This window comes from Lottia gigantea, assembly GCF_000327385.1.
Source record: "Lottia gigantea unplaced genomic scaffold LOTGIsca_107, whole genome shotgun sequence".
NCBI lineage: Eukaryota > Metazoa > Mollusca > Gastropoda > Lottiidae > Lottia > Lottia gigantea.
This window is the reverse complement of record NW_008706931.1, coordinates 653,774-678,340: the sequence shown is the minus strand read 5'-3', so window position 1 is coordinate 678,340 and position 24,567 is coordinate 653,774. Positions and strand designations below refer to the sequence as shown.

Here is a 24,567-nt window from a genome sequence, read left to right as displayed (position 1 = left end):
TTACATACTGAATTCATTAGGTTTGGGTAAAAATTCCCACGGGGGGCGATCAACGTCTTTCACATGCCTCATACTCAAAACACTTTCACCGAGGGCCAACCCTTGTCTAAGTTACTAGCATAAAGCGGGCGATCCCCAAGAGCCAAGTCGACGCCATGTTCGAGTGCATTGAGAACTCCTAATGAACATTTAATGTGAGTCTCGTGTTACAAGACCTTTGTTTTATTATTGGCTGTCATTAAGCGACTGGAGAAACAAGTGTAAATAAGCGTTTGTTCCTTTCAGTAAGTGAATGGATATAAAATTGATGTGAAATGGAAACAATAGTAATACGGACGTTACACCTTTGATGTGGTCTAATATCGACATCAAGCATCCTTAATTACGTGTATATATTTACCCCAATGATTAACATGTGTTCGACTTAAAAGCCTTCTTTCTTAATCATCTCAATTCTACTGAGTCTTACAGACGCTTCCATCATCATCAAAACTTCCTCTACAAAAGCAAAAAATCGTTTATTCAAGACCCAATGATTGAACAAGTCCGGCGAGGTTAAGCAAAGGACCGAACAGATTACCACAAACATACTCGCGCTATGAAAGAAGCGGTCAAAGGAGTTCGAAATGTACTGAAACACCGTGACCAAGGGCGTTCCGTGCAATTATTGTTTGTATTCAACAAGTTAAAAGAGCCAGTTTCACTTACAAAATAACCAACTCGAATCTGATAAGTAACTAGCACGGAATATTATGAAAATATAAAAACCGCGATATTTCTTAGAAAAACAGAGAAAAACTAGAGGTAAAAGCAGTTGAAAGCTACTCGAGTTCAGCCAGAAACAATGTCGATTTATACTCATGAAATAAAAAAAAGTAGACACAAATCTGGAATTTAGATAATAATAAAATGAATGAATTGATAAGAGAGGCTGTATATTACTAATTATTGATTTATTTTGGCTTCAAAAATATTTCTAACTACAGTGAACGAGTTGCATCAGAAGGTGTGCATATTTTTTCATACATTAATTAATGTTGATATTTCATACCCAGTAAATATTCATAGTGAACAAACAATGATCATACTAAACAAACAATGATCATACTTAACAAACAATGATTATTATTAACAATGATCATATTTAACAAACAATGATTATACTTAACAAACAATGATCATACTTAACAAACAATGATTATACTTAACAAACAATGATCATATTTAACAAACAATGATCATACTTAACAAACAATGCTCATACTTAACAAACAATGATTATACTTAACAAACAATGATTATACTTAACAAACAAAGATCATACTTAACAAACAATGATCATACTTAACAAACAATGATCATACTTAACAAACAATGATTATACTTAACAATGATCATATTTAACAAACAATGATTATACTTAACAAACAATGATCATACTTAACAAACAATGATCATACTAGACACACAATGATCATATTTAACAAACAATGATCATACTTAACAAACAATGACCATACTAGACACACAATGATCATACTTAACAAACAATGATCATACTTTACAAGCAATGATCATACTAGACAAACAATGATCATACTTTACAAAAAAGATCATACTTTACAAAAAAGATCATACTTTACAAGTAATGTCCATACTTTACAATCAATGTTCATTCTTTACAACCAATGTTGTTGCTTCAAATTCAGTAGATGTTCATACTTAACAAACAATGTTAATTCTTTACAATCAATGTTCATACTTAACAATCAATGTTCATACTTTACAATCAATGATCATACTTTACAATCAATGATCATACTTTATAATCAATGTTCAAACTTTACAATCAATGATAATGTTTCAGTAAGTGTTCATAGTTAACAAACAATGATTTTACTTGACTACCAATGTTCATACTTAACAAACAATATCATTCTTAACAATCGATGTTCATACGTTAAATCTATGTTCATACATTTCAATCAATACAATCACGCTTTATAAACAATTAATATTAATATTGATTGAACACGACTTTAAGAAAAATTTCTTCAGATCAAGGAAAAACACGAAACAAAGATCTTGATCTGTATTTTAATCGGATTGTAATTCTTAGATAATTTCAACTTTGTATATATCAAATAACATTATGTTGTAAAATCGAGCGATGTAATGGCATATTTTATTGTTATAGGTTGTGTGTTTTTTCGGTCCGTCGGGACACCATTTCCTTCGTTATATTCATAAGATCAAACCGCTTTTAGCATTTGTTTTGTCTTAGGTGTCGATTTCTCGGCAGATTTTTCAAATTTCGGAAATTTTAAACTCAGTTTTATCAACTTCCAGACGTCTAAATATTTTTTAATTCTTTTTTTTTACCCGTCAGGGAGCCTCAAGTGTGAAATATTTTTTATTTCAATTGATGGGAATTTTCTGATAATCTTGAAACATTGTATTGATTCAATACGAACAAGCTTGCTGAACAGATTATCATAAACTTTCGAGTGCTATCAGAAAATACATTTTGCTGTTATCTAATGATCCAACTGTATAAAACAGTTTTGTAAACACCAAAAAATACGACGGATGCCTTTGATCCGAGTTTTACCAATATTTTTCTATGCTACTAAATCAACCTATTGACCTACTAATGGACACAAGAATGTAATCAGCTAAAAGAGACCATTACCGGTACTAAAAATTAAAACTAGAGTAAATCCACTGGAATCGGGATGATCCTTTACGATTGACTGTTCCGGACTAGAAATCGATACGATTTTGTTTTGAGCGGACAAAATGACTAGTAGCCTATTAACGACAATATCTCAAATGCTTTTATCTTTGCGGTTTACCGAAAGACTTACTATAATGTCTATCCATGTCGCGTGTTGCTATGTACTTGGTATATTTATCCGATTTCCCCGCGTTTCCAATGCATCGATTTTTAGTCTACCTCGAATTTTTAACATACTTTTCTCGCCTCTATTTTCAGAGAGTGAATCTGGTTCCATGCGTCAGCACTTTGTTTGACTTTCCAGTTAGAACGAGGCCACACATATTCAGCATGGTAGATATTGGCCAGCCACGGGAATCCCTTACCATCGACCAATCAGATGCCGAGACTACAGTGGTCCAATTATCGGGATATGCATTGAAAATTAGTGACGTCAACGACGACATTTTTGTGACGTCAGGGATGTCCCCGAGACCTGGAAAACGATTACAGTGAAATCTATACTTATAATGGTCGAGACGGTTGGGAGTAGGAGCAGCCGGACAAACAGAAGACTGCCTCTACATTATTTCTCCTTGGCCAATTTTTAGTGGCGACAATCTGGCGTTTAGCAGAAGGTGTCAAGAATTGCCATCATTGTCATCATTTACATCATCGTTTGGTCTACAGTCTTCTACATTATTTCCAGGTATGTACGGTTGTTTTCTCTAACTTTGCAAACTTTTTTGTGATACGTCATGTACGGTCCTTCATCCTTCGCTTTTTGTCATATGTCACATGTTTTGCTTATCTGCTCACATAATGTGATGTACTATCACAATGAAATTGGCGATGGGATTGCTCAGTCGGTTTGCGAGTTGGATTATCCTCTACTATGGGTACTAAACCTCCTGTAGGTAAGTCAAACATGTGATGCCAAGGCCAGTGCTTCCTAAAGTCAAGCCGGTGTCATCTTTTAACCCATATCATTTATGATATGCGTCATGTGGAAGTTAAAATTAGGTTTATGATTTTTGTTTTAGTGCAACTAGGACTACATTTTTTCTTCCTGTACTTTATATTGTCTTTATTTGTTGTATTTGCATTGCTGTTTCCGGTGGTTCCGCTGATTGTCCTGTACATGTTTGGATATCCGGAAACTCTTTGAGAATTGGTTTTTAGATTCTTACCTGATAGTTGTTATTGTTATAGCATTGTGATCGTGTCCGAAACATTGCAATGGGTTGTTAAAATGATATTGTTATCAGGGTCGGAATATACATGATAGTTAATTCAAAATGTGAGTCTGTACAACCGGGTTTTTGTGCACATCGGAGTATTGTTTATCGTTGGATGTGTAGGATTTGTCGCGAATCTTTGTATTGGACTTTAATTGGTGTATCATGGTTGGAAGGTGTGGCATTCGTCATGCCGTGTTTAAATTTCATGATTGGATTTTTTCTGCGTTTACGGTATTTGAATCTTTGGATATGTCGCATTTATTATTTTGGATATGTTACATTTATCATTATGGCATTGTCCACTGATTTTTACCTCGTTACAGATATGTCGCATTGATCATCATTGAAGATGTCGCATCGGATAACAATGGATATGTCGCATACCTCAAAGGATATGTCGCGTTCTTCATTATTGGATTTTGTTACATTCTTCATCATAAGATGGCTCACATTTTCCCTCATCAATTATGTCGCATTCTTTATAATTTGACATGGCACATTCTTCATTATTGGATAATGTTGCAGCTTTTGGCAAATAGGTTGGTTTAATCATAGATGACAGTTTAATGTCCAATTCAACATAAGCAGATATCGCAGACTATGTGCGTCAAATTTTTGTCAGCTCTTATAGCTATATATATACCCACGTGCTATCAAAACACCTATAATGAAGGTGTTAAGAAGAAGTTTAACTTCAACCGGAATAATACAAATAAATGAACTGTTGCCTAAAATACCGCTGACACCGTCATTTTCATTATTGGTTAACAATCTAATAGAATCTAATGATGATAATAATAAAGACGATCTGTAGCATTTGTCATATTTATGATGGCGAGCATTATTGGTTAACAGTCGAATCTTATAATGATGATGAAGATTGACAAAATGATAATAATTACTAATAATATTAATAATAATGAAGGTTTTTGATGTTTTTTTTATGGACAAGTTATGTAGTATGACTTGCCGATGATCATTGAACAAATTGAATACGGAATCATTTTAATGATGATAACAGTAATGATAATTATAATGATGATTATCCTCAATATGTAAAAAATAATAATAATAATGATGATTACTATAATAATCCTGAATATGTTGCAGCGACATTGAGCTGTAACCGAAAAGATAATTAAATTAATGATGATGATATTATTAAGTATCACAATGATAATGACAATAATGACATTCTTCGATTTGTAATGACAATAATAATGATAATGATTTAGTATGAATAATGATGACGGCAATAATAATGATGAAGATGATTTAATATGAATAATGATGACGGCAATAATAATGATGAAGATGATTTAATATGAATAATGATGACGGCAATAATATTGATGAAGATGATTTAATATGAATAATGATGACTGCAATAATAATGATGAAGATGATCTTATATAATAATGATGACGGCAATAATAATGATGAAGAGGATTTAATATGAATAATGATGACGGCAATAATAATGATGAAGATGATTTAATATGAATAATGATGACGGCAATGATAATGATGAAGATGATTTAATATGAATAATGATGACGGCAATATTAATGATGAAGATGATCTTATATAACAATGATAAAGATGACAATGATAATGATAATAATTGCAGTAGTACTTGAATAAAAGACTAACAATTGCAAGTTGCATTAAGTCTGAAGTCTTGCATACGCTTTAAATCTATCTTTATGTTAAATATGCCCATCGTATGATTTGCTGCCATGTTAAAAAACCTAACGGTAAACACTAGTTAGAAGAACAATGATAGAAGTTTAAGAGAAGTCAATGTTGATAAGTTAAAATTATCCTACATCTCTTGGTTTATATATTGAAATCTTATACTAGTTCGAAAACAAACGACCGACTCTTCCTATAGATTCCTAACCCAGTGCTGCTGGTTGCCATATGCGTCCAAACTCACACGGAATATCTGATGATATTGAATTGAACACAATATTTTGGTATGTATGTGTGAGATATTGAGGTTTAACGCTATCATTGTATGAGCGAGATTGGCCAAAAACTTTGTTGGATATGTAAATGATATAGACTTTTGCTCAATTAATGTATTATGTAAACAAATGCTTAAGAACGATTTGAAAAATTTCGGAACGATTAAAGAAGAGGAAATTTACATTTTAAAGTGAAGCATTGGAAACTGAATATTCACTTTCATGCATGTTTTTATGGACAAGATGGAAACAGTGCCAATTTGACGTAAGTGACTTTGGGTTTGGATGGAAACGTGCTTCCATTGTGTTGATAAGAACTTTGGATGTTTTGGACTTGTGCTGTGTATGGGAATTTAGACTATATGGTGAACAGGTAAAGCTGGAATGTAACCACGAAGAATTTGCATCAATGGAGATGCAATTCGTGAGATAAGAAAATAGTCCTGGGATTAACTGTATTTTGAGCCAAAGTGATATTTTTTGAAGAATATGTGGGTATAAAACATCTATATTTATTATGTATATCGGGAATGTGTTTTAACAATTGATAAAGAAAATTTATGAAAAACGGTGAGTCTTGTATTTTTATGCTTTTATATGTATGCTTTTAGATTTTAGTTCTTATTCTTATTTATGGACATTGCCTGTATTTTGTCAAACGTTTAAAGGGGCAGTATACCTAGTTTTCATTATTGAAAACGTTGTTGACATTAACCAAAACCTTTTGAATAGTTTTCACGTGTAGAAATTAACGGTAAGATACTTTTAATTAAAAATTTCAGATAATGTATGGGACACATTTTGATCGATAGTTTTTATTTGTTTGAACACCTAAGTCGTAATTTACATTTTTTTTATTAGTATAAGTGCAGTGTATATTTTCCGGTCAAAGCGTACGATGATATTTTACGGTATAGAGAGAACCGATTAAAAGTACCTTACGGGCCAACTTGAAGAAAATTGGTTTAGTGAAGCATGAAACTAGACCGGGGATTTCTCTGGTGGAACTGATACGATCGATAAGTCTTGTATTGTCAGGAATCTTAGTTCCATGTAGACTAGTAGAATTGGTATCGATCGGGAATTCCGCTGTCGTAATCTATGACGTAGGGAAAATACTGTATTGACGACATCGGTGTCCTCGTGGTGCCTCGTTGTGAGACCGCGGACAAGTCTGAGAATTCCTCCTATTGTACATTAGAAGCTACTGTGTGACAAGGAACTGACGAGGAAAGCCCTCCTACCACCCCCAACTTATCACGATTTCTTATTCGACTTGAAAAATTGAAATCCCGTTTCGCGTTTAAAATGCAAAGTGGATAGTTGTGCTGTGACATAAGTGTGCCGAGATTCTCATGAGCGACATTCCGCTCGCTATCTTCAAGTGCGGTGCTATATACATTACTATATATACATTGGACATAGAAAGGAACTTCCATATAGTATTCCAACAGTTAAGGTAAGAGTTAGTTTTAAATAGTAAGTTTACACAATGTGTGAAGACATTGGACCTTCTTCGTAGCTTATTACAAAAAAGTTTTAAGTTTTGATTTCATTGCAAAAGATGTTAGCCTTTATGGTCTTAGAAATAATTCTGTTGTATATTTTCGATATTGTATCTTCTATAATACATGTTATTTGAAATAGAATGAAAAGCATATTCTTTGACAAACTTTGCAAATTTTGTTTTTGAAAAATCTCTTTGAATAGTATCATAGTTTGCGTTACTAATTCGTATATATATTTGCAGACATAATACGTATGTTAGCTTACTTATTCAGAAATAATGTTGTTATTTTAATATTTCTTAACATAACTCTTTGGATTAAGAATTCTTATTCTATTTTGCATATTTGCGTCGCATGCAATCTTGAATATCCTAAACATATTCGAAAAACATTCATAAGCTTATATATGTTTGCAAGTTATCATTTGGCAAGGGATTCTTTTGTGCTATTTCACGATTATTCGCAAATTATTGAAGAATTATATCCTAACAATTTGCATTTTGGAAAAATGTCCAAATCGTTCAAGCGCACTTATTGTACGTTGAAGTAGGATACATACTAATGAAATGTATATAAATAAAAACATAGGAACAAAAATAAAGCATAGATACGAAGGTGCAATCATTTGAAAATCGGGCAATGGAAATATATAGATATAGACATTTCGAAAATTTCAAATTCTGTAATGTATTGTATAATATTGCTATAAAAAGCAATGGAATGCTTGGTGAATCAAGAGTATTGGAAAATGTGTATAGCCTTGAAAGGTGATGACGTCAAAGGAAACCCGACATAATAGTGATCGGAAGATCACTTTGATATTGAGGTTAAATTTAATGACGTCATTAATACGTCATAACTATCGATCGAAGGGATTCTCGGTCATCGATTTTTGACTTGAGTACTCGAGGTTTTATATATTCAACCGACATTTCCTAGCCTCGGTTTCTGATCGCGGATTATGTCACTGCCACGAAGCAGACGACAGTGTGCGCTCTTCCACGGTACGCTCTATCGTGAGTTAAAATTCTTCATGAAAATAACTTTAATTTATATTTTTTATTTGGATTGTTAATAATCCTATATAACATTCATTTTGTCTAGGGAAGTGAGTGTGAAAAACATTGCAATTTTAGAAAAATGAAATTGTACATTTTTTTTTGTTTTTTTAATAGATTAACAGTTTTTTAAGTACACTTTAAAGATACTTCATATAAATTAACATCATCTTAAAGAGAATACAAATAATAAACGCTATACCATCAAAGTTTTTTCTTCTATAAGATATGTCAATATACAATATATATTATATAAGCCATTATTAAAGATGTGCCATTGTAAAGAATATGCCATAAATATAATTTCTGATATAATATATGCCATTATGAAATATAAACCATTTAAAAGATTTCTAATATAATATATACCATTATAAAATAACTTTATTATTGTTCTATGTTGTTTTATTGTATATGCCATTTAAAGAACATCTTATAAAACACACATAATTATATAAGATATGCTATTTAAAAAAACATGCTATATAAGATAATATTTCATTTATAGAGAATTCTTTGTGATGCCCTATCAAGAACTGTCAGTGAAATCTTATCGAAGCGTCGTGTGAAATAACTCATTAGTCGTTATCCATACGTTTATTTCTATATTAGTATGAGATGTGACATTCAAGGGAGATCACCAATAAGTGTTTTGTCTGTGACATTGTCCAGAGTTGACAAGATCGCACGCTTTACTCTAATCAGCTGCAATAAGGGGAGACTTTTGTCATGACAGCGGCATAAGCCTACTCTTTTTCGATTTCCAACTATAGAAGGATATTTAACTTACAAAGGCTGTGGGCTGTTTCCTGTCTCATCCAAACGACATGTCGGCTCGTCGAACCTGCATCACTTACAGGTAAATGCAGACATCTTTTGCCAGGATCGAACTCCGAACCTTCGGAATATTGAGCAAGGAAATAACTCACCGAGAGTAAGAGAATAATGACCATATTTTGTCAATCAAAGAAAACTCAAGTAACGGATATCTTGTATTTAGTCTGCCTTCAACCTGGACACCAAGCCGGTACTGTCAAAATAATTCTCTTGATGGAAAACATCTTCACGATAATAGATTCGACTAGCGACTGATATTGGAAACAGACGGATTCCAGGAGGCGACCTAGTGGATTCAATTCACTTAGATCAGAAAAACCGCTAAAACTTTTACCTATGTACCGCACCTGCCAATGCTTTTGATATCTGGATGATCGAGGGTTTGGTTTTTCATTGTGTTATCTATACATCTATAATGATATTCCGACATGATATTTAAGAATTGAGCAATTCTTCATACAAATTTGTGAGCACGATCATCAAGTCTTTGTATCTTACATACAATTTAATTCCAACTTAATATTCAAGACTTCAGATTTTTCTTCATCAGTTTCCTATCTACGTTCATCAAGCTTTCACATCATACCTACAAATCCATGACAAAACGCCTGGTTGATGGTATATAAAGAAGCGTAGTCTCTGTTTGTTTTTTCTTGCTCTGTGTTTATTTTTCATCTTAACTTAGTGAGTATTATTGAATGGTGTAAATAAATAGTTGTCAAACGATTGACGCGATCTTCTACCTCACACATACTACATCTTTTTTTTTTAGGAATCTCTTTTTTTATTTTAATATTTTTCTGAAATCACATGGAAACGTCTCTTCGAAACATATTAGAATTTTTTGAACATATTTTACAAAGATCTTACTTTAAAACAAATCCACATTTAGATAGGGAACCTTTCTATAAATATTTTTTTTGAAAATCTGTTGTAAAGGACGGAATTAAAAAACAAACCCAATTCATTTGGAATTGAAATGTGACCAAAAAATGAAATCAAACCAATTTTTTAACTCATAAGAATACCTTCAGTAAAAAAAAGTCAAATCATCCATTATAATAAAATTATAACTGAATTATTTCAAAGTTACGATTCCAAGAGAGAAAATTTAAATTCCCACGGATGTCTGACTTAAGTTTGTACTGGTGCAAATCGATGCTATCAGTGTCTCCAATACACATTAAAAGTTAAGAAAACCTCTTTACAATATCTTTAATTCGGAGATGAATCTGGCAGCAAGGCAGAAAACGTGGTAGGTGATCTCACGTGACCCTGGTATAAACCTAGAATATATTTAATGGAGATGTCTACAGTAAGACAGTGTTTTGTTTAGAGAGTATTTTACCTACTAACTGTTAATACAAGTCTTAAGATGCTGGCCACACTTTTTTTTACCTCGGCTATCTCCGTGCCTGTCGCGTTTTCACGTCACCTGACGAGATTCGGAGCTAGTATGTTAATTCTCTAGCCTATCCTCCTTGATGGTCACGTGACTAATTATGACCTCGTTATGTCTTTCCTTGATGATAGGAAAACGAGTAGATACCTGGGACCTATTGGATATTGTCGTATTGTCGTATTTTTCTGCTGTGTTGAATTTTGTTGGCGAAATTTGCCATGATCTTCAGAAACGTTGTAATTTTGACAAAAAATTAATTTTATTTCGATATTTTGATTATGTCGAGCATTTAATGTTTGTTGTTGATATTTCTGTTACGTTATAATTTGTTTGTAAAAAAAATGGCGTAATCTTCAGAAACGTTGTAATCGAAGCCGCTTTGACATACCAATACGAAATACAGATTTTAGGTTTTTCCCCAGGTGAAGAAAATTAGGACATAAAACTCCTTTTCATTTCATTCCAAACTACCTTTACAAGTTCCTGTTTGTTAATGACCCAAATTTACCATAATATAGCCAGAAGTTCTTTTCACCTTGCTCTACATTCCACCGGTTCCTCGTCCTACGTATTCGCCCGTTCGCTTATTCATACGTCGTGGCTGACACCAGTTCTTGATGATTAGGCAAAACAGAAGCTCTAGGCGAGATAGAAGAGCACTAATTGAAAGCTCTGTAGTAGTCAAAAAAGACCCGAAGCCTTTATCACATCCCCCGCTTGACCTGGTGTATGACAGAAACTAATTGGTCAGCCCTATCATGCAGGCTTTGACACACTTTTTACCTTCTGCCTTGAGGTACACGTTAGTTTACGTCAAGCCGTGCAACGTCATCGCCGTAGGCTGGCATTGTCCGATAAATACAACCGACTTGCAGGAATCTATCATAACAACTTCTTGATTGTCAACAACAACATCGTCTGTCTTTCTTGTGTTTTTCTCGGAATCTTGCTGATTTGCATCATCGTCTTGATTTTTAAATTTTATTATTGGACGAATTCTAGGTAAGAAAATACTTTTGTATTGTTTTTGAATTCATTAGAAATTTATATTTTTTGCCCTGCTCGTTTTAATTTTTCGGGTCTTGAAATGAACTTTTTGAATTCGTATGGATATCATTTGTTATAGCTTATTCCAAAATTTTCGATTGAATTCACTCTAAAATTTCGTATCTTAATGACCGTTATCGAGGTTTAATTGCATTTCAGTACGAAATATTCTGTTTTGATTGATTTTCGCTCATGTTCTAGGCACCTCGGCTAGTGCATCTATTGGCGAGTATCTTCTCTAAATCTTATTCAAATGTATATTTGGTCGATAGATGCTACCAAAATACCCGCTGTTGATGTCTGAAAAGGACTCATTAAAATACAAGATTTTAGAGAATTGGTTCCAAACACTAACATGGAAGACATAAGTAGTACTTGAATCGAACACATCTTTACCGAGATTCTAATTAGGTTTGGACACACGTTGGTCCTAACTCCTCAAGGCTTGTTGTTCTTTGTAAGGGTTCTCGGTATGGTCCTCGAGAAGTACTTGTTCAGCAAGTAGTGGACACAAATCATAGCTTCTTATCATATCTTTATTAAAGCTCACGTTTCAACATCAACAATGGTCGAGTTGGTAGAAGGGTGCTGGTTTTGATCAGTTACTAAGAGTACCAATTGGTATTGTTAAGTTGTGTATGGTATTCAAAGACTACACCCACTTTTCTAGCCTACTACTTAATCTGCTTTTTCTTTCGTTATTTCGTTTCGTATCTTTAGTTTCAGTTTTTTTTTGCAATTCCACTTATCACGCCATTATCGCTAAAGCTGCTAATCACATAAAGAAGGGGCCTCTTCGACAGTGACGTCATCAAACTGCAGTTGAACAGCAAGAACCACAGACGTGTTCTTGAAAATTTTCAAATCAATGCTATCAGTGTCCAAGAAAAAGTTTTGAAAACATCTTCACAATCTCTTTAACATTGATTCGTCTTTTACACTATATAATTTGTAAGCACATTATTCTGTTGAATTGAAATTATTTTGAAAGTAAATGATATTGTGTGAAATAACACGTCACGTGATTAGAAATTCAAACATCTTTTGGCAGATTTCAACATGTTTTGCCGTCGATCTCGGCAAGGGTACTTCCGCTGTCTAAAATAGCATCTTTGAATCGACGGTGAAAGCGATGGAAATCGTGTAGAAAAGTTTAAAAGCTTGTCTTGAACACCTTGTACACGTGGCGAGGGTTTTGATTCAAACATAATATTGTCAGTCTAAGACCCGATCAAATATCGCGATTAGTTTGATAGCGAAAAATATCTGGTTGAAAATATTTATAGTAGCTTTCTTGGTTAGTTTCAATGAAAATATCTCGCCCAAGAGCCAACAAACACACTTCTAAGTGTTGACTCTTTGTAAGAAAATTTCTGTCAGCCATTCATTAAAAGCGAACTTAATGCGATCAAGAACGGCACTTGTCGTTTTATTCAAATACAATGAAGACGAAAAAACTGCGGATCGGTTGAACTATTTGAATAACCGACCCTTTACGTTGTGTTCATTTAACATTGGTAATAAAACAAATGCGCGTGCGGGTATGATTATTAAGTAGGTGTAAGGGGTAGGTAAAGACATTTAAAAAACGTGTTTTGTGTAAATATGGAAATATAGGTATAATATATACATTGAGGTTTGGTTCAAAATATTCATCAATACGTACTGGGTTTGGCATCTTGAAATTGACCACACTTGAAACACAATCTGACCTCCTCTGTGGCTAATCAGGGGAATACTTTTGGTTTCGGCGCACCTTTTCGGTCATTGATCCTTTGTAGAGCCATTTCAATTCAAAAGTCCGTCTACGCTTCATCCATACATTTACTCTTATCCACATACCCTTACATGTACATATCTATACTTGGTGTCCGCTTCTACTTACGTATACCAGTAAATGCTTTCTACACTTAAGCATGCATTGCTATGGATACTTTTTTTGATTGGTACATTTTTTGATGCATGCATGTGTATAGATACATATCGCTTGCTACACTAGGAGTATACGTATGTACGGATACATTATGGTAGCCTACACTCGACGGATGTATTTTGATTGTTTATATTCGGGGACACATATATACATATAAATGTATACAAATACATTATGGCAGTCTTCATTCGACGCTGAATTCTCGGTTCACTTAAATTACTTACGCATAAACCCAATTACGATACCATGGTCGCCATCTTATAGCCACCATTAGATTATTAAGGATAATATTCTAGTTAATAAGATGCGGGGTGCAGGAAGGAAAAAATCATATTGTTTAATATAACCAGCTCTATAGAGAAATATTTTCACCGATTCTCTGTAATTTTAGACGCTGGATTTTCCTCTCTTGGGTACCTTGCTTTGTTATTTCATCTGGTTTGATGTAGGGGAAGAATCGGTCGGGATCAAATCTTAGGAATCTTTACATGTAGACTCAATTTACCAGCTTCATTTTATTTCATTTTTCTTACATTCTTGCCCTATATTTTATACCCTCTGTAGGGGAAAGTAGGCCATTTCAGGCACGTTCGTGCAAAAAGTACTTGCGACCCCCATGCAGCGTGACTTTTATTCAATATTTGCTGAATTCGTCAATCTGGAAAAAATTGAATCAAAAATGCATAGAAAATGTTGTATAGGTACGAATTCTGCACGTCCGCCAGTGTAGAAATGCGGTAGATTTTACGCAGAAAAAACTGCAGAATGCCACAATAATCCCCGGACTCTTAGACAACTGTATCAGATGACTGTGCTGGCGACGATCGCATCATGGCAAGCAATAATCTTCAACTCAACTGGCACGTCGACCGATTTAGATTTCAAACTATGTTCACCTTCAAACTGAAGCTGACATGCGTCTTATTTTGGACGACCATGAACAAACTGTCAATGCTTCACAGCTTCTGACGTATCAATTGACATTTTTATTTACTCAATTAAAGATGATAAACTGTGTCCTTGCATTATAACTGTAAGGCTTTACGATCAGGTCGATTATGGCCGTTGGAACTTCCTTACGTCATTCATACAGGCTATATATTGAATGTATATACGCTGTTTACAACTTGAAGCGTCTCTGAAGGTCTTAGTCAGCTCTTGTTTTCTCTAACTGACGAACTGTTTGACATTTAGTTCAGTACAATTAAAACTAATTTATTTTGATTGTTTATCAAGTTTTCTGTTGTTTACGTTATCGTAGTAAAATCTTTGAACAACTATTAAAAAATAAATATTCATGAACTAATAATGCAAGGTCATTCGTCACTTATTGAATATTCATAAACTAATATTAGGAGGTCATTCTTTACATGTTCATAGACTAATATTCACAGGTCAATGTTCACATGTGCGAATTAATGAATATCCATAAAATAATATAATGAGGCCATTCTTTACATGTGTAAGCTAATGAATATTCATGTTACAATATAGTAATAAATTCAAGGTTGATTTATTGTAAAAGAAGTGTACGACGAGAGTTATAGAGTATTTATTTAGTGATTAAAGTCAATTAGACCCCCATATTGACAAATTACAACAATTTAACAGAATAATAGGCCTAGATTACAGCTCGTTAAATCTGGCTAAAGTGACGGCTATATCCTGCCCTTAACTCTTGCATATAGCGTGAGAGTAGCTTCATAATATACATGTACCCTGGTGATGATTAATATGAAATCTCGGTTTATGTTGCAAAGTTTGAAATTAAACGATGCCCCGTGTTTTACGGGCTGTACACGTTCAAGATCCTTTGACAATTGAAAATGAGAGGGCTAATGTTTTTGTTTTGATTTGACAACAAATCTCTCATTTCACACTGCATGGCGTTACCATTAGCCCAATCAGGTGCAGAGAAGTAGGGTGTAAAACCCCATTTCATCATCAGCTTTATTTGTCTTTGAATGCCTTTCAAATCATTCTTGTGCATTAGAGATTGGCATTTCGAAATTAATTCTATAACGAATCAAAATAGCGAACCTTGCTGAAGTTTAGATGCCCATATCGGGCTATATCAAGCTTGCCGAATTATATGTTGGTGACTAATTATACACGGCTATAGGATCCGTCAACTAGGCCACAAATTCTAAACTTTCTCTCATTAAAATCACTAAGAGGTGTAATTAAAATGAGTCAGGGTTGTTTTAGGATGGTTGAGTTACAAGGGCGGAGAGTGGAGCTGGGTGTCTGAATCATCCCCGTATAACATTACCTCATTCAATACGCATATGTGACAAATTGCAAATTGGGACTCGTTTAAAAAATTTTGTGATAAAACATAAATAAATGTTTGTTTACATTTTAGTCAAGGTTGAATTTTTTTGTAGTTTTTATTATAGAAAAATCCAGGAAATATCAGTGCCGAGAGGTTTGGTAAGGAAAAGCTGGTATACTGGATCCTTGTAAACTTAAGTTGTTATCCTTATAAAATATGTTCATTCTTTTCCAGTAGAAATTGTAGTAAATGGCTGACGTAGGTAAAAAGAAAGGGAAATATTTTCACGTAAGACTTGAATTGTTTGTAATAAAATGAAGAAATCTATTAAGGTTTAGAAGTTTGCCGACTGGAGTGTAATTTTCTCACCTATGTTAAATATGCTATGATGTTCAGTGTAGACAGCTAGCCTTCTCGTGTCGTGATGCTCGCAAGCAGACTCCAAAATCAACGTGGAATCTCCCGCGCTTATCGTATCCAGCTCGCGTGTTTAGGCTGGCGACGCCACAAAGACAACAATTTACTAAAGTATTTATTATATTTTGAACATTTTGAGGGTCTTTAGTACACAATAATTTTACTTTTTGTACCTATCTTCACCCCTGGTTTATCCACTGGACAAGAAAGTTTAGCAGTGGTCATTTTTGCATCTCTCCATTAAAGAGATTGTAAACTGTCTTCTTAACTTTTTACTTTTATCGGAACACTGATAGCTTCGATTTGTACCATTGAAATTTAGAAAAAGGTTTTTGTAAATCCACTAATATTAATGCTCCTGAAAAACCCGTTTCAGTGCATTTAAACACATTAAAATGGGCATACTTTGACCGAAATTAAAGTTTGAAGACAAGAAAAAAAGTAAAAAGTGTATGTAAAACAAACAGGTATATAGAGCGACATGTGCGGAGATTTGACACTATCGTGACACTGTTTTACAGTCGAGGCAAAAAACTCTTTATTTAAATAAGACTTAATGATATGTGATTCACTTGAATCGGACTGATCCCAAGAAAATGGAAACAAACCGCGAACACTTCTCATAATTCTTAGTAAACTCAAGCCGGACGTGAGTATTTTCATTCGGTGAATATTTCCCGATATACATGCAGCATAATTCCTTCCAGCGCGTAGTGACAGGTCGAGAAAGCACGCATTGCCCCGCCATTTTCTTGTCATATCAAACATAGTTTCATGTCCGCTGTACTGTTTAGATATTAAACGTTGGTTTCCTTCTGTGTCAATTTTTACCCCTTCAAATAGCTACCACGTTTCTTGCACAGCCATCTTGAGATTTACAAAACTGTAGGCGATGATATGCATCTCTGTGTGGCTACATCAAAATTTGAGATAAGAGCGAAGGGGAAAACGAAACGGAAGCAGGGTATCAATTGGCGCCATTATTTCGTGTCTAAAACCGGAATTTCTATTATTGTTTCTAAATATTTGTGAATGAGTGAAGAAAAACGACTGATTAAGGAATTTCTCAAGAGTCTTATGAACAATTCTCAACTCCTGCCAAACCTTGGTGAAAAAAACGATCGCTTCAGATTTCAGAATTGACAGAAGTGAAACTTGGGAGTCGAATTTTTTTTGGTACCGACTGAAATATTCGGTAGGAGAAATTTTATGATAGTTTGATTCTTGGATCAAAGTTTCGTCCGATTCCGGCGAGCGGTTTGGGGGGTGTACGATATCAAAGGAATTATTTCACGACGCCGATGCCAAGTTCCGTCTGCTTCTGAGTATCTCTTAGTACTCTATCGATAGACTCTCGGGTGTAGCTTCGTGCCGGTTCAACACGGTCTTTTTAACAGAAATCAATTTCACGTACAAAAACGGGAATGCAATTTTGTAATATGAAACGAAATTGGTTAATTTGATCGATTTTTAGACAAAAAGTGTTCAAATTAATTAATCGATTGTCACTAAGAAGGCATAAAAAGTCGAAAAATTCAATAATTTATGTAAATATGTTTTTGTTGCCAATATGCGACGGGGTCTTACATAAATATTTGCTTTTGATATTTTAATTAAAATCCCTAATTAAATTAAAGATATCATTATCGCTAATTGCTGCATGGAACAACTGGGAGAGGCAGAATCGAATACATTAGATCATTGACCTGAGCCTGAAGGAACACTGTTTCTCCGCACTTTTGGCCATGATATTTGGACCTATATCAGAAGTAGGTGGAATTATGTGGAACTCCACGGAGCTTCACTCAAAATTTCCATTTAATGGACATTTAGAATTTATTACTGATACGCTTACAAATAAGTAAATGATATTAATTTGATCTCTGAGTTTTTTCTAAAAGTTTGATTTGAAATACCCTATTCGTTTCATCACTCAAATTCAATTTTTCGTTATTTCATTGGTATTAATTATAATACGTTACCAATTCGTAGAAAATCGTTAATAGCTTTATAAAAACACCTATGTACCTCGCAAAAAGATAGGACTGACGTTAGACTACACTAGCAAACTATTGTTTGTTAAATACTTCGATTTATGAATGAAAAGACAACATTAGCTGCATCAATTAATAGGATGGGTCTACCTTTACATCGAGCCAATTAGAAACTTGAAATTTATTACATGGTGTTTTTCAAGGTAAATGAATAAACGTCAGTACGAAGCTGTGAGCTTTAACTACAAGAGACCAATTTTTTCACCCTACTTCGAGAAATGGTTGAAAGCATGTTCGTTAGTCTATGTCGTTTTATTTCAACTTTCCTCCCAAAAATCTTTCGATCGCTTCTTTACCTCTGACTCTTTCTGACTGGCTGGCTGGCTAGCTACAACTCGTGGACGATTTTTAATTAAGAAAAAGTAAACATAGAGGAGAAAATTTGGTGTGTAATGTTTTTTACTCGGATGACTGTCGTAGCAGCGTTTACCTAGTTTAGATATACCTTAGACTTATTCATTAATTTATACTCTGTTTTAAAACTCGGTGAAGATGTAGTAAAACCAATCTTTCCCCTATAAGGAACTTTACTTAAACTTTGTGTGGACGGGGATGTACTTATGTCCTTACACTAAGACTATCAGACACACTGCCAACAACGTTTCAGGTAGGTTCCAGTGTGAGAAAGTTTTATTATTGTTTTTAAAGAGACATGGCGTTGTATATGTATTAATTTCATGCATAATGTATGCAACTTATATTATGTAGTCGGTAATTATGTTCTTTTGGTAATTATGTTATTGTGATGATTATGTTATTATGGTAATTATGTTACGGTCATTTTAATGCAACTTTTACTGAATTTTTATTTTTGAATTTATTGTATCAAATAATGTTTTTTTTTCAAAACTAAATCTTAAATTTTCATTTCGTCAAGAAAGTTGTTGAAACATATTTGCATACGTTTTTAAATATATTTTTATGTTAATTGCATTGTATAAAAATGGTACAATATACATGCAAATATGCAATTATTTTTTTATGTGTAGTTAAAAAAATATTCTTGTATTGTAATTCTTGGATAACAATTAGGCATTGTGTTTTTTTGAAAAAAAGATAAATTTGTTTTTAACGGTTAAATACAGACGGATAGAGATATAGGATTTAAGTCTAACCAAACCAAGTTGTAAAAATGTGACCTAAACGGTGTGCCGACTATTGAAACGGGGCTTAGCGATAACAATAAGAGGTTTTAAACAAGCTAATGTGAAGAATATTAGAAACAAAGACGTTACAATGATGGTAGGAGATAAATTCACAACTTAGTTTAGTTCCGTGTTGTGTAAGCTACGACTTAGCTACTACGTTTGACTTAAGTTTAGTTTGCTCACTAGGTGCAATATCGGTTGTACACTGTTATTTTTGACCACGATCAGGTATTTTTTTTTATTAATTTTAAACCGGATTTGAAGAGAGTTACTAGTTCCTGATCGTTATAATTGGTGCACTATTAATAATATTTTTTTCCTGTGGATTATAGGGATTAAGGTTTCAACTTTTTGGTATTTTTTTAAAATCAATTATAATTGCAGATACGTGTGATTATATTACTTGCTAATTAGTATAATGTGGTTGAAATCCAAATCCGGATCTACCATAGGAAGCACCTGCTATGGCATATCAGCCTTTTCAGTCATGTCATGTCATATTAATTCTTAGTTGTGCTATTAGTTCCTATCTGTCCTATTAGTTCCTTACCTTTTAGTTGTCCAATTAGTTCTTTGACTTATTATTTGTCCTATTAGCTCATGGACGAGTTGTTGTCCTATTAGCTCATGGACTCATAAGTTGTCATATTGGTTCTTGGAAAAGCATGCGTTTAACGCTTTGCCTTTTCAGACTTGTCTTATTTGTTCTTTGTTTTTATCTTGTTATATTAGTTCTTCTTTTTAAGTATTTATTCTTTTAACATTTGAGCTTATTCTATTGATCTTATTCAGCCATAGGTCAAATTAGTTAAGGCTTCATTAGTTTTTTAGGCATAATTCAGCCACATAGCCACTTAGTTTTAAAAACAACCTTCATTAGTTTTAAGGGGGTAAAATACACAGAAGGTTATTGCAAATTAATATCATTTACTTACATCAAGTGGTCAAAGGTTATCATCATTTCTAAACAAATGTTATCTCGTAACATCTCACAATATCTCGTTATCTGCGAGAATTTTCTTTTTGCTCTTTGAAACGATGTCAAACGGAATGATACAATTGAAATTAATCGATTCGTTAGAAAATATTGAAGACTTTACCCTCCAGAAGGCAGACGAGATGTACACCGGACACCCTTCCCAGCTGGCCAACAACTGATAGCAATTTCCTTTATCTTTTAACTGTCTATGTACCATTGGGCATCGTACAAAATTTGTATACACACCGTAATGTTTCACGTCATGTTACAATTAAATATTTTTTTCGTTTCATGATATATGCATTTCGTTATCTGGTCTATTCAAAAAATTGTAAAGAGGTTTCCTTATATCGGGGACAATGAGAGCATCAATTCCAATTTTCAGTTAGACATATGTGATTCTTGTTATACAACTAAAACTTTTGAATTTTACTCTACAACATTGTTACTAAAATAATTTTTACAGATCTTAATTGCGTGTAAGTAACAGGGGTTAAAATTAGCCGAAATGAGTCGAATGTGACACTACAATGGTTAAATAAAGATATCACCTCTGACATAGGGTGGCGTGGAAAACACGGTAAAGGTGCATGTCGGGACACCTCACAGACCTTATCTCGACTCCAGCAAGATAAAATTGACAAATAAGATCACCTTCAAGCTAATAAAACTTGCCAATCTACAAACAAACCGACCTTAGTTTTGTCTACAGAAGGGGGCGCTCGTATATCAAATATGGCGGCTGATAGCGGTCATTAAAATTATAGAATGGCGGGAAACAGATATGTTGATCTTGATGCTGCTATCTTCCAGATGGCGCTGAACCTTTTTCTCATTGGCTAGATTTCACAGCACAATTGAAATACGAAACTAATGAGACAATTACACGTAGACTCAGAATATGGAAGGCGAGAAAAAAACCGAGACGACCATAAAAAAAATCAGAAAGCAATTCTGATAACATTCTTGGGTATAGACATTACAAGCTTCTTGGCATAATACTCATGACATTCTGGCCTCATTTGTGGCGAGCGCGGTGATAACAGAATGGCCTCTGGTCTAGCTTCATGCTGCCATTGACGTCAGGGCTCTTCTGCTTACGTCACTTGTAAATCGCCGGAATACCTTTTCAGCCTCCATGAAAATATTTTCCCAAGGCAGAAATCAATACGGTTATTATATCAAACAACAACAGAGTTATGGTTTCCTGTTTACAAACTTGTTATTGGTCTATTATTTTGTTTATTTGTTTTTTAATTGATATAAATAACAAATTATAACGAGCTTTGTTACTTAATATTTTTTGTTTATTCAATTTATTATGATATTAAAAACCATGTGATTAACATACCTACAAAAAAAATTTTTTTTTTTTTCAAATTATTGTTTCATAATCTTTCATTTATTAATTTTGAAATTTTTTGATTGATGGAAAGCAAAACAAACTTCTTAATTAATAAAACAAAATAAAAAATAAATAAAAAATAACAATTGTTATTGGATCTTTGTTATGTTTATATTATTTGTTATTCTTATAAAATCAAAATCAATTTACTAATATAATATAAAAAGTTTTAATTAATTCATTTTCTTGTTTATTTTAATCAAATAATTTCTGAAAATAAAATTGGTTGTGCAGGACAAAATTATATTTCACTAATTTATTCAAATATCAATTAATATTTGAATAATAATTATAAACATTTCCATGAAGATATTAAACATATTGTTATCGGATAACGTTAATTAACATAGTATGATAAGTATAATACATAAGTATATAATATTGCAAAAGAACAATGTGTACCAAAAAGTATAAAAAAAATATATTGATAATATAACATAATGCTTGATATATAATACTAGTAATTTATTCAAATAACACCTTTACATTATTTATAACTTCAAGTTATTCGGGTGAATATTATAACAATATATAGTTTACTTGACATATGAGTCAGACAAAAATATAAAGCGAATTATATTCTAGTTATTCCCTCTAGTCGTAGAACTCGGCTTCAAATTCCTTTCAAATTTACAAATTTCCCAAATTCTGGAATCGGTTAACGTCTCATCTTGCTTATCAATGGTCACTTCCGGTCATCTGGTAGCTCTTGAGGTTGTTGAAGTGGTTCAACTTGGTACACAGGTTGTGGTCAAAGGCTTTTCTGATGCGATTAGACGAGATCCGTGTTGTCTTAATACGATGGCCAGTAAATGTCAGGGTGGTATTTGCAGCACGGAAAACGATTCCTATTTCTTGTTCATCCAGTATTCTAAAACCTCATACAATCAACGGGTTCGTTGGCATTCTCAGACTTTTACAAAAGGTGACAAAATGTCAGGCTATAGATCGTGATATTTGGGACCACTTATAAGCACAAGTCGAGCTTTTATTTCATTTAGACTTCACAATCTCTCGGCCGCTACAACTGTATACGTTATCTAGTGAAAATTGTATCTCTTTCTCAGGTTTTTCTTTGTTTTTCGGAGATTTTGTAGTGCTGTAAAGTCCGGAAATTACGTTTTTCTCGCCGTTGACCTCGTGTTATTATTCAGTTGGTATTCAATATATTGAGGTTTTGTTGTGGTCTGTGTTCTATTTCCGGATGTGCAAGGGTGTATCTGGAATATTTATAAAATATATCTACAAAACTTTTGGAAGTTACAAAATTTTAAGTAAAACAGCCAATCGTATGCAAGGAAATTTGAAAAAATTACCTCGTTATAAGCTTTAAAGCTTGCCAAACATTTCTGCGGTAAATCGGTCAATGACAGCAAGCTTCACATGGAACACAGATTTGTCGCTGTTACAAATTTTACTTCAAGTGTGAATCATTTCCTTCAATTACAAACCTTATATTGAATGGTTCGAGAATTCATTGATAATTTCTCGGAGAAAAATCGTCTAGTCAGCTGAATCCAATTCATTCATAGAAAAGACACAAACAATGAATGAAAGAAAGAAAGCGAAAGAAAGAAGAAAAACACACAAAAAAGCGAGAATGAAAAAACGTTCAGTATTTGTCTGTGAAATTTATTTTAGGTCATTTTAAATTTTCTTAACGACATGCCAACTCGAATGTATCCAAAGATACTTGATAAAATTGGAAACATTAGCCGAAGAATTGAATTTAAACCGCCGTGAAAGAAACAGGTAATTGTTTAACATGGTGAATTTAAAGAGGTTTTCATGTTGATTTTGACCAGATCTATTTCACTTTCTCCCTGTCTCGTTATACATCAAATATACAAATTAGTTTTATTCCATTCACAATCTAGGTGAACCCGTATCACACCTAATTTTTTTGTAGGTCGGGTTGAGGATTTCATTCATGATACCTTTAAGAAACTTTGATTTGGAATTTGTGATGTCATCAAATCTGATGTTCTGTATTGGTTAGTTTTGAGTGATAGAATAACTGATATTGCATGGTTTTGTGGCGTCACCGAATTCGATGGTCTGTATTTTTAATTATAAATGACTAGTATGGGTTTCGTGACGTCACGAAATATGTATAGTTAATCAAAAACTGGCAATTTTTTTTTATTTATTTTTTTCGCGTCAAAACTGTGCGAAAAAAATAATGAGGAGTGGCTATTCCATTCTTCCATTTATCGATAGATTCTGCTGAATTGCTCCAAAAATTGTTGATATTCTGAAAGATTAGTCATTTGATAAAGTAAAATCATTGCAAGTGTTCTGATATTAATGACGACAATAAAGTTAATCGCACGACGTTATCGCCACGTTTTTAAATCCCCGTCGACGAGCATCAACGCAGCCATGTTTACAGTCCTTAATTTGAAACATAGAATGGTGACCAGTGCCCTAACATATGGCATAATGTGATATTTCAAGAAAACTTTATTTTTATAGCGCGACAATTTATATACATAAATCTTTGTCATGAAAAACGAGGTACACGAGTGGAACGGAAAAATAGAACGTGAGAACACGCGTTATATTACGAGACTTGGT

General features: G+C 33.4%; 1 protein-coding gene across 1 annotated transcript in view; it reads left to right on the top strand.

Moving 5' to 3' along the window:
• Nucleotides 1-3,611: 3,611 nt before the first annotated feature.
• The window catches only part of LOTGIDRAFT_237449 (hypothetical protein), a gene marked incomplete at both ends in the record, with an annotated part of 28,707 nt that continues 7,751 nt past the window's right edge, over nt 3,612-24,567 (top strand). The window contains one exon of the mRNA XM_009046831.1: nt 3,612-3,633. Coding sequence (XP_009045079.1) covers nt 3,612-3,633 — 22 coding nt within the window. The remainder of the gene's footprint in view (nt 3,634-24,567) is intronic.